Raw genomic sequence first — 11887 nt, 5'->3', positions numbered from 1 at the left:
GCGCATCAAACACTTATTTGAAACATCCCACAGGTGAACAGGCAAATTGGGAACAGGTGGGTGCCATGATTGGGTATAAAAGTAGATTCCATGAAATGCTCAGTCATTTACAAACAAGGATGGGGCGAGAGTCACCACTTTGTCAACAAATGCGTGAGCAAATTGTTGAACAGTTTAAGAAAAACCTTTTCTCAACCAGCTATTGCAAGGAATTTAGGGATTTCACCATCTACGCTCCGTAATATCATCAAAGGGTTCAGAGAATCTGGAGAAATCACTGCACCTAAGCAGCTAAACCCGTGAACTTCGATCCCTCAGGCTGTACTGCATCAACAAGCGACATCAGTGCGTAAAGGATATCACCACATGGGCTCAGGAACACTTCAGAAACCCACTGTTAGTAACTACAGTTGGTCGCTACATCTGTTAGTGTAAGTTAAAACTCTCCTATGCAAGGCGAAAACCGTTTATCAACAACACCCAGAAACGTCGTCAGCTTCGCTGGGCCTGAGCTCATCTAAGATGGACTGATACAAAGTGGAAAAGGGTTCTGTGGTCTGACAAGTCCACATTTCAAATTGTTTTTAGAAACTGTGGACATCGTGTCCTCCGGACCAAAGAGGAAAAGAACCATCCGGATTGTTATAGGCGCAAAGTTGAAAAGCCAATATCTGTGATGGTATGGGGGTGTATTAGTGCCCAAGACATGGGTAACTTACACATCTGTGAAGGCGCCATTAATGCTGAAAGGTACATACAGGTTTTGGAGCAACATATGTTGCCATCCAAGCAACATTACCATGGACGCCCCTGCTTATTTCAGCAAGACAATGCCAAGCCATCAAAGTGGCTTCATAGTAAAAGAGTGCGGGTACTAGACTGGCCTGCCTGTAGTCCAGACCTGTCTCCCATTGGAAATCTGTGGCGCATTATGAAGCCTAAAATACCACAACGGAGACCCCCTGACTGTTGAACAACTTAAGCTGTACATCAAGCAAGAATGGGAAAGAATTCCACCTGAGAAGCTTCAAAAATGTGTCTCCTCAGTTCCCAAACATTTACTGAGTGTTGTTAAAAGGAAAGGCCATGTAACACAGTGGTGAACATGCCCTTTCCCAACTACTTTGGCACGTGTTGCAGCCATGGAATTCTAAGTTATTTATTATTTGCATAAAAAAAATAAAGTTTATGAGTTTGAACATCAAATATGTTGTCTTTGTAGTGCATTCAATTGAATATGGGTTGAAAAGGATTTGCAAATCATTGTATTCCGTTTATATTTACATCTAACACAATTCCCCAACACATATGGAAACGGGGTTTGTACTTAAATAACTACTTAACCACGGTTGTGAAACACCTCTTATGCCATAGTTTTCCAATTTTTGCAAGAAGTAAGGAATGATCGATTGTGTCAAAAGCTTTACATAAGTCAATAAATACACCAACGGTGTGTTGCTTTTTTTCTATTGCTGAAGCTATGTTTACTTGACATGTGCACTTGTTGCTAATGGGAGAAAAGCACACATTCGTCAGACAGATTCAAGAGATCCTTGGAGCTTTTTTGAATCGGTACAGCCTTGCGCACTAAGAAGACGTCCGCACCCCACAAATGCGCACTTGCAAAGAATGCCGCCGTCAATTTGAGACAGCTAATGGGTCGATGAAACGTTGGTACACTGAGACATGGTTCATAACAGCAAAGCATATTTTCATTCGGTCTGTAGTTCGTAAGTCAAAAAAGTTAATACGTGACAAATTCGTAAATCGAGGTTCCACTGTATAATACACGAGTACCAACTCTCTGTCAACCATTCAATGAACAGAACTCCTGATTGGTCAGAATGTCTTTGGATTAGATTCGTTAATCGAGGTTCCACTGTATAACACACGAGTACCAACTCTCTGTCAACCATTCAATGAACAGAACCCCTGATTGGTCAGAATGTCTTTGGACTAATAAAGTGTTGGTCTTCTTCTCATGACTTTCTCATCTTCCCAGGTTGATAAGCGGTATCACACACCTAAAGGTGAATGGAACAGTAAGACACATCTGTCTCATGCCACAGATATCTTGACTGGGTTTATACAAGACATCAGAAGTAAGTTTCCTGGAGGGACTGCATCGGAGCAACTCAAAGGTTTGTATGTCAACTCTTACATCAACTTGCAACACAAGTGTATTCTCTTTTCTCATTTGCATTTAACGCTTGCAGGTGGGCTAGCCGCCTACAACCAAGGGCCTGGAGCTGTCCACTCTTTGAGCGCTGTTGATGCTAACACCACTGGTAGGGACTATTCCAATGACGTCATTGCCAGAGCTCAGTGGTACAGCAAATATGGAGGCTTTTAGGAGTGAGAAGAATGAAGAAAGAACGGAGGCGGTGTAGTTTTATGCTCTGAGTAATTCCTCTCCAAACTATAATGAAAAAACAATAAAATTCAGCGGTTGACTTTGTTTTGTCTAATCCAGTCCATAATACAACTCCACTGATATACTAAAGGCATCATGGACCCACTAGCTCTCCAATCAGCTAAACAGTCCGTACATTTCCATGAACTAAATTACCGGTAGTCTGATTTCTGAAATAATTCGGCTGAAAATATTTATTCTTAGACAAAAGGAATTACCTAAATTTGATTGTGGTTGGCTTTTTAAAAAAGTAAATACATCAATATTTTTTAAATAGATACTATAAGAATATACCTGTTTAATAAGTGTCAGCATGTTCTTGAAGAAGACACAATATACGGGACATGACGCTACACTGTAAAAAAAAAAAAAAAATCTGCCCAATTAACTGTTAAATACCTGCAGCTGTGGTTGCCAGGAATTCATCGTAAAAAATAGATACACGATGTAGAGGACGTTATGGTGTGTTGATGTTGAATTACATTTTTTTTTTACAGTAGATAGCAATTTTTGCTAATGGTAAATTACTGGGGATGTCCGATAATGGCTTTTTGCCGATATCCAAGATTGTCCAACTCTTTAATTACCGATACCAACCGATACCGATATCAAACGATATATACAGTCATGAAATTAACACATTATTATGCCTAATTTGGACAACCAGGTATGGTGAAGATAAGATACTTAAAAAAAAAAAAAGAATAATAAAATAAGAAATAAATTAAAAACATTTTCTTGAATAAAAAAGAAAGTAAACACATTATAAAAACAGTTACATTGAAACTAGTAATGAATGAAAATGAGTAAAATTAACTGTTAAAGGTTAGTACTATTAGTGGACCAGCAGCACGCACAATCATGTGTGCTTACGGACTGTATCCCTTGCAGACTGTATTGATATATATTGATATATAATGTAGGAACCAGAATATTAATAACAAAAAGAAACAACCCTTTTGTGTGAATGAGTGTGAATGAGTGTAAATGGGGGAGGAATGTTTTTTGGGTTGGTGCACTAATTGTAAGTGTATCTTGTGTTTTTTATGTTGATTTAATAAAAAAAAAAAAAAAAAACCGATACCGATAATAAAAAAACGATACCGATAATTTCCGATATTACATTTTAACGCATTTATCGGCCGATAATATCGGCAGGCCGATATTATTATTATTATTACCGTGAAAACAAATTTAGTGTTGCCAATCAGCCAACCTCCAGGTCCGTGTCTTTGGAGTTGGGAGGAAGCTGGAGCACCTCGAGAGAAGCCACGCATTCACTGGGAGAACATGCAAACTTCACACAGAAAGACCCTTGGCCCGGGAATCGAACCCAGAACCGTCTCACTGTGAGGAACGAGCTTCAGCCACTGCTCCACCATGCTGCCCTGTCACCAACACAAGTATCTGCAAAATAGTATTGGACAACCTTTCACTGGACAACTCCCAACATGGCCTCTGCGACATGTTCCTTCAAGCGAGCGATTCAAAATGAGCTTTCGTATCTGTTAAATAGCTGCTTGCAACCAGTTCCAGCACACTTAAACACACAGCGTGGTTCATTTCGATGCAGTGAATCACAAAGACGTAACACTTGCCACAAAAATACAAGAAAACATGTTGTTAGCTAAAAGTTAACTAGGCTAATGCTTTAGGGCAAACCCCAAAAACCACTAAGGTAATTGAAATGTAGACTCTGCGCAATCTTTAGACAGGATAATACCGTACATATTAGAGTATTTGCATACTTGTGACATTACAGTATTTGCAACTGCATCGAACAATTTTTCATTTTTTTCACAGTAAAGTCCAGTGTTTTCTACGTATTATAACCGTAGTCATTTAGGTTACTTACTGTTTCTTGATTTGCAGGAATCCACTGCATTTGCTACTGTGATCAACTATTTTCGATTTTACGTTTTTTTACGGTCCTTTTCTTTTACAGTGCGTAGGACATTTGGGCCGGAGTAGAGATTGGTTGAGAAATATCTTTAAACAGGCATATTTTGACGGAAAAAAGGTACAGAGTAAATTAATATAATATACAACAATTTAGACAACATCTTTGACAAGGAAATCAGTAATTAAAAAATAATAGACTACATAGTTTAGTAAATATAGCCGAAGCAGTTCACCAAAATAGCAATCTAATTTTATGTACTGACGATGACATTTACCACAAGTGTCATTTAAACACATACACGTAGCTAAGCTACAGGGGAAGTTATCCCTAGAAAATTGTAGCAAGCTACACGGCAAAAGTAGCTTGCTACATTATATAAATATATAACTTGTTTGGGTACAACTTTCCACCAAACAAGACAAAAACTACTCAGTTTGATATACATACACATTATACATACATATATATATATATACACATACATATATATATATATACACATACATATATATATATATATATATATATATATATACCAAGTACAAAATGAGGGAAAAAACACAGGAAACAAATTAAATTAAATGCAGTGAAACAATAATTATAATAAAAAATAAACACCATAATATATACTCTAATGGAGACTTTTCAGCACAGGGTAAATTACTGTTTTGACAGAAACCACAGTGGCAAAATTGCAATAAACTGGCCAAAGGAACAAAACACTGGTCTCACAAAAGAGACCTTAAAGGGAAACTAAAAAATAGACCTAAAAATTATTTATCATCAATCTTCACTGTGACGTTAAATTTCTGAGCTAACAAACACAGCTGAGCTAAAATGCTCTGTCTGGGCAGTAACGTCACAAGTCACTGCAAATGCCAGATATTTCCTTTTTTTTTTTTTTAAAGTACCGGTAAAGCATCAATTAATTTCCAATCACTGCTGCATGTCTCTAAAAAAAAACCTTTGAAGATTTTTGAAGAAGGTATGGTAACATTGTTAGTCTGTGAAGAGGAATGCTCATCAACGGTGATAAAGATAACAACTTTAATGTTTTCTGTCTGTTTTAAAAAGTATCAATTATCAAGGTGTAAGTTTTAGTGTCTCGTTCGTTGTATATTTAAAGCTCTACCACAGTAAAATTAAGGAAGTAAGTTTTTTGTTTTGTTTAAATCACTCATAAATAAATGTTTTAATAGTTAATGTTGTCATTTTCCTTTTTATGGGTATTGGTGTCTAAAAAAAAAAGATCCAGATTTGGTACCCATCCCTAGTATTGACTGTCCATTAGAAAGTTTTGTTTTTCAATGAAGCTGTGCAACTTTGCAACAAAAAATATGATAATATTTTGTGAAAGTAAGGAGAGAGGTCTGTAGTTGGCTACATCCTGGCTTTCAACCCAAAACGTTGAAAGAGCCATATTGGATCAAAAATACAAAAAACAAATCTGTCTGGAGCCGCAAAAAATGAAAAGCCGTCCATAAGTCTTATAATGAAGGCAACACATGACGTAAGTGTCTATATTAGCTAAAATAGCCTACTATCAAAATGACTGTCGCAGGCGGACGCAAATCTTTGTTGACAGAAATGTTGACATTTTATATTTATTCTACACATTTTTACAACATTAGAAACCATTAGTACATCAGGTGAGATAACTCCTGGAAATGACTGTCTTAGAATGGCCAAAGGTATAGATGTGTGTGTCCAAGTTAAAGGAAATGGCAGGTTGTCTTTTTTTTAATAGATTTATTACAATCTTTGGCAGGGCTAGGTATTGTTTGCTGTGGTCTGGAACAACATGGCACACAAACAACTATCTGAAATGCAGCCAATATTACATACAGATAATGTGTCATGAGACATGCAAAACTAAATTATATACAAAGAGGACATAAGTAAAGGAAATTAAATTAGCTCAAATATACCTAGAAATGAGGCACAATGATGCAATATGTACATAGAGCTAGCCTAGATAGCATGTTAGCATTGATTAGTTTGCAGTCATGCTCTGACCAAATATGCCTGATTAGCACTCCCAACAAGTCAATAACATCAACAAAGCTCACCTTTGTGTATTCATACACAGTATAAAACTTTTGGTGGACAAAATGAGACAAAAGAAGGAGTGGAAGATTTTACATGTAAACAAAAGGTTGCATTTGTTTGTATTTCCCCCCCATCTTTTTCCATTTTCAATCCTTTTTTCTTTTTTTTTTTTAAATGCTCCAGGAAGCCACTAGGGCTGCACTAAAGAGCCGCATGCGGCTTATGAGCCGCGGGTTGCTGAAACCCGCCCTAGGATATTGTTGTTACTTTCACTTTCTCTTGCAGGGTCCACAAAACAATCTTTGTTAATAAATATGAAGTAAAACACTGAAATGCGATTAAAAAAACCCAATCCAATGTAAATATATGTTTATATGTGCCAATATCTGAACAAAACTTTAAAAGTTTGGTTTTGTGTTAGTTGGCTCTGCGGTTGGAGTGTTTGCATCATCTTCATATGACTGTTTACAATATGTTTACGAATGACCAGTCCAGGGTGTTCAAAGATTAGGTTCCAGCTCAAACTTAAGCAAGAGGAAAAATGGAATTCATCAATTACATAAAGAGAAGATGTATTTCCATGCATGGTTTCTGGTAAATGTGAGTAAAAATGAAAGTGAAAGGATTATTGACGTGGAAAAAATGAAAATGAAACCTTGACGACCCTCTCTCTGGGGTTATGGGGGAGTGAGTGAACAAATAATTCATGATATGTGACTGAAAACAAAACCGAAAGTTAAATGTGAACAATTAAAACTACTCAAAGTGGGCCAGGGGCCTCCCTGGTTTAGAGGGGAACAACGACAAAGGAAAAAGGAAAACAATGAACTATTTTTACTTGTGCAGCCAATAATGGGAGAGGGCATTATTGTAGGGATGTAACAATAGGAAAATGACATATCACCGCTATTGTGACCAATATTATCACAGTTATTATTATTATTATCGCAGTATTTTTGAATGTGCTCAAAAATTACTTTTCCACACATTGAAACATTTTAATCAAATTTTATTAAAAATAAAATGGATAATGTTAACACTAGGTGTGGGAAAAAATCGATTCGAATTCCAATCGCGATTCTCACGTTGTGCGATTCAGAATCGATTGTCATTTTTAAAAAATCTATTTTTTTTTTCTTCATTTTTTTTTTTTAATTAATAAATCCAACAAAACAATACACAGCAATACCATAACAATGCAATCCAATTCCAAAAAACAAACCCGACCCAGCAACACTCAGAACTGCAATAAACAGAGCAATTGAGAGGAGACAAACACCACACAGAACAAACCAAAAGTAGTCAACCAAAAATGAATATTATCAACAACAGTATCAATATTAGTTACAATTTCAACATAGCAGTGATTAAAAATCCCTCATTGACATTATCAGTAGACATTTGTAAAAATTTAAAAAAATGAACAATAGTGTCACAGTGGCTTACACTTGCATCGCATCTCATAAGCTTGACAACACACTGTGTCCAATATTTTCACAAAGATAAAATAAGTCATATTTTTGGTTCATTTAATAGTTAAAACAAATTTACATTATTGCAATCAGTTGATAAAACATTGTCCTTTACAATTATAAAAGCTTTTTACAAAAATCTACTACTCTGCTTGCATGTCAGCAGACTGGGGTAGATCCTGCTGAAATCCTACGTATTGAATAAATAGAGAATCCTTTTGAATCGGGAAAATATCCTTTTTGAATCGAGAATCGCACTGAATCTAAAAAAAAATCGTATCGTGACCCCAAGAATCGATATTGAATCGAATCGTTGGACACCCAAAGATTCGCAGCCCTAGTTAACACACACTTTTGTGGAAAAACAAACATTAAATATCGTTCTGGCTTGTTAGTAAGAGCCTGAGAGTTTGAATATGTTTATTTTCTTCCATGTTACCTTGTAAAGGTTTTTTTATTTTTTTATGATAAAGGCAAAACGAGCGTTCTGCGCTTCATTTTCTCTTGATGTGGCATCGTGCGAGTTCATGTCATCATATTACTCTGTGTATAAATCTATCCCTCTGGGCTAACAGTGTCTTTGTACAAGTTTTGATTGGGTTATGTTGGGTTTTTTTTTAATGGGGAAAGACATTCATTTCTCTTATAGTCATGTTAGCAATTAAGATCGCCAGCCAATTGCATGTTCGCTTGCTTCCCCAGTAAATAAGCAGTATCACCGGTCTGTAAGTTGACTTATTTTATATTATTATTTATTTTACTGCGCGGATCATTCTCCCAAGATGGGGCAGGAACTCTGGAGGCAAGGTGCAGGTGAGACAATGATAATTGTCCATGAAACATGCAAAAATACAAAAAGACAGAAAAGTGTGCAGAGAGCGTGAAAGCTATGGCGAAGCTTAGCACAGGAACAGGAATCAAAGATCGTAGAAATACTTATCGTAACATGTTGCATGGAAGCAAATGGTAGACGTTGTCAATGTTTCGTAGTGCAAACAAGAAAGTCAGACCGAGTGTAGCGAAAACCAGGAATAAGTAGCTCTCTGATTAGTGCCCGGGAGCAGGTGAGCGTCCAGAACACTAATCAGAGGCAGGTGAAACTAATTTGGACCCATGGCAACTAAAACAAACCCAGGAGTGCACAAAACAGGAACTGGAACATGATCCAGGCAACGGATCATGACAAGTACTTTCAAACTATAATACTAATCATCTGGAGTTTTACTGTGGTTTATCATTAAAAGGGAACTGCATTTGTTGTATTTATTTGACCAATTATTCCCAAGCCCTTTGTGAGACAAGAACCCATATCTTTCTCTTTTTTGTGCACTCTAATAATAATATAGCGCTTTTAAAAAGGTACTTAAAGACACTTACACATAATCAAAAGAAAATATGATCATAATTATACAAATACATACAGTATAGTTATAAAACAGCCAGTGTTTATCAACATAAAATAATGAAAAGTAAAGATACACTACATTGCCAAAAGTATTTGGCCACCTGCCTTGACTCACATGTGAACTTGAAGTGCCATCCCATTCCTAACCCATAGGGTTCAATATGATGTCGGTCCACCTTTTGCAGCTATAACAGCTTCAACTCTTCTGGGAAGGCTGTCCACAAGGTTGCGGAGTGTGTTTGTAGGAATGTTTGACCATTCTTCTAAAAGCGCATTGGTGAGGTCACACAAGAAGGCCTGGCTCTCAGTCTCAGTTCTAATTCATCCCAAAAGGTATTCTATCAGGTCCAGGTCAGGACTCTGTGCAGGCCAGTCAAGTTCATCCACGCCAGACTCGGTTATCCATGTCTTTTATGGACCTTGCTTTGTGCACTGGTGCACAGTCATGTTGGAAGAGGAAGGGGCCCGCTCCAAACTGTTCCCACAAGGTTGGGAGCATGGAATTGTCCAAAATGTTTTGGTATCCTGGAGCATTCAAAGTTCCTTTCACTGAAACTAAGAGACCAAGCCCAACTACTGAAAAACAACCCCACACCATAATTCCTCCTCCACCAAATTTCACACTCGGCACAATGCATTCCAAAATGTACAGTTCTCCCGGCAACCTCCAAACCCAAAATCGTCCATCAGATTGCCAGATGGAAACACGTGATTCATCACTCCAGAGAAGGTGTCTCCACTGCTCTGGAGTCCAGTGGCGACGTGCTTTACCCCACTGCATCCGACGCTTTGCATTGGACTTGGTGATGTATGGCTTAGATGCAGCTGCTCGGCCATGGAAATCCATTCCATGGAGCTCTCTGCGTACTGTACGTGGGCTAACTGGAAGGTCACATGAAGTTTGGAGCTCTGTAGCAACTGACTGTGCAGTTTATGTGGCCTACTACTTCATGAATGAGTTGCTGTTGTTCCCAAACTCTTCTATTTTCTTATAATAAAGCCGACAGTTGACTTTGGAATATTTAGGAGCGAAGGAAATTTCACGACTGGATTTGTTGCACAGGTGGCATCCTATGACAGTTCCACGCTGGAAATCACTGAGATCCTGAGAGCGGCCCATTCTTTCACAAATGTTTGTAGAAACAGTCTCCATGCCTAAGTGCTTGATTTTATACACCTGTGGCCGGGCCAAGTGATTATGACACCTGATTATCATCATTTGGATGGATGGACAAATACTTTTGGCAATATTGTTTAGCATTGTAGCATGAGATGGTTTGTCCAGTATTAAAAAGGGTTTTAACAGTCTATTGAATGGACATGAGCTAATGAAAAGGGGGGAGAGCGTTCCAGAAGAGAAAAGGCCCCGCAGGTTTGGTGTTGGGTTCTGTTAGAAGGGGACAGCAGTGATTGTTAGTGGAACGTCCAAAAACCTCCTTTTAAAGTTTTAACTACACGCCGTAAATATATATGTAATGTAGTAATAGGAAAATTCCTAATAACATGTATATTTACGTATTTTGGTCATTTTAAACATTGGCATAACTTTTTGAGGGGGCGGGGGATTGATTTTGCAGAGTGCATTACAGCGTTTACTATTTCCTTTAGACTTAGACTTCCTTTATTGTCATTCAAATTTGAACTTTACAATACAGATTTAGCAACAACAACTAATCATAGCAGACCAGTGGTGTGCCGTCATGGCCAGCAAGGCCTTCTCTTCATGATCATAAATTGATAAACATTAATTGTATTTTTAATTTACTTTCCATAAATTCGTCAGTGTTGCTTGGTTTTACGTAAGAGTTTTTATCCAATCAGAATTCAGCTGTGTGAATTCTGCCGGTGGCCTTCTGAATCAACTTTAGCGGGGGTCTGTGCGGTGTTAACAAACAGAGGACATTCAGTTGATAGACAGTTGCGATAGCCAATCAGATCACGAGTTGTTGACAGTAGCCCATTGAGGTAGCCTTACGTTAAACGTGACTGTGATTGGATACTCATTTGTCATTCTTAAGTGAGTATCCAATCACAAGTTGAGATTTGCGAAAGCAGGATTCTAGCCATATCCGGCCAGCAGAGGAATCACCGGTACCGTATTTTTCGGAGTATAAGTCGCTCCGGAGTATAAGTCGCACCAGCCGAAAATGCATAATAAAGAAGGAAAAAAACATATAAGTCGCATTTTTTGGGGAAATTTATTTGATAAAACCCAACACCAAGAATAGACATTTGAAAGGCAATTTAAAATAAATAAAGAATAGTGAACAACAGGCTGAATAAGTGTATGTTATATGAGGCATAAATAACCAACTGAGAAGATGCCTGGTATGTTAACGTAACATATTATGGTAAGAGTCATTCAAATAACTATAACATATAGAACATGCTATACGTTTACCAAACAATCTGTCACTACTAAATTATTAGTTTGTAAACCTCTAATAAGAAATTCTAGTTGGCAAAAAGGAACTAAAATAAATAGAAAAATATATATTTTTATTTAATAAAGAAATCTTTGAAGGCTGCCCCATGACTGCCCGTTGCCGTGGGATGCCAAATTCAAACTAATCTATAAAACTACTATCGATGTGCAAAATCGTTATTTTCAAATTAAAATTATTTATAACTTCTTACCCACGAGG

The 11887-nt window shown here is 37.4% G+C and overlaps 1 protein-coding gene across 2 annotated transcripts in view; it reads left to right on the top strand.

Moving 5' to 3' along the window:
• The window catches only part of LOC133621683 (lysozyme g-like), a 20423-nt gene extending 17965 nt beyond the window's left edge, over nt 1-2458 (top strand). For both annotated transcript variants that reach the window (XM_061983941.1, XM_061983942.1), the window contains exons 6-7: nt 2003-2141; nt 2217-2458. In XM_061983941.1, the coding sequence (XP_061839925.1) occupies nt 2003-2141; nt 2217-2353 (276 nt within the window). In that variant the 3' untranslated portion in view covers nt 2354-2458. The remainder of the gene's footprint in view (nt 1-2002; nt 2142-2216) is intronic.
• Nucleotides 2459-11887: the final 9429 nt, after the last annotated feature.

Source organism: Nerophis lumbriciformis, linkage group LG25 (genome assembly GCF_033978685.3).
Source record: "Nerophis lumbriciformis linkage group LG25, RoL_Nlum_v2.1, whole genome shotgun sequence".
NCBI lineage: Eukaryota > Metazoa > Chordata > Actinopteri > Syngnathiformes > Syngnathidae > Nerophis > Nerophis lumbriciformis.
Note: the sequence above shows the minus strand (reverse complement) of the source record. Positions and strands in the feature narration are given on the sequence as shown.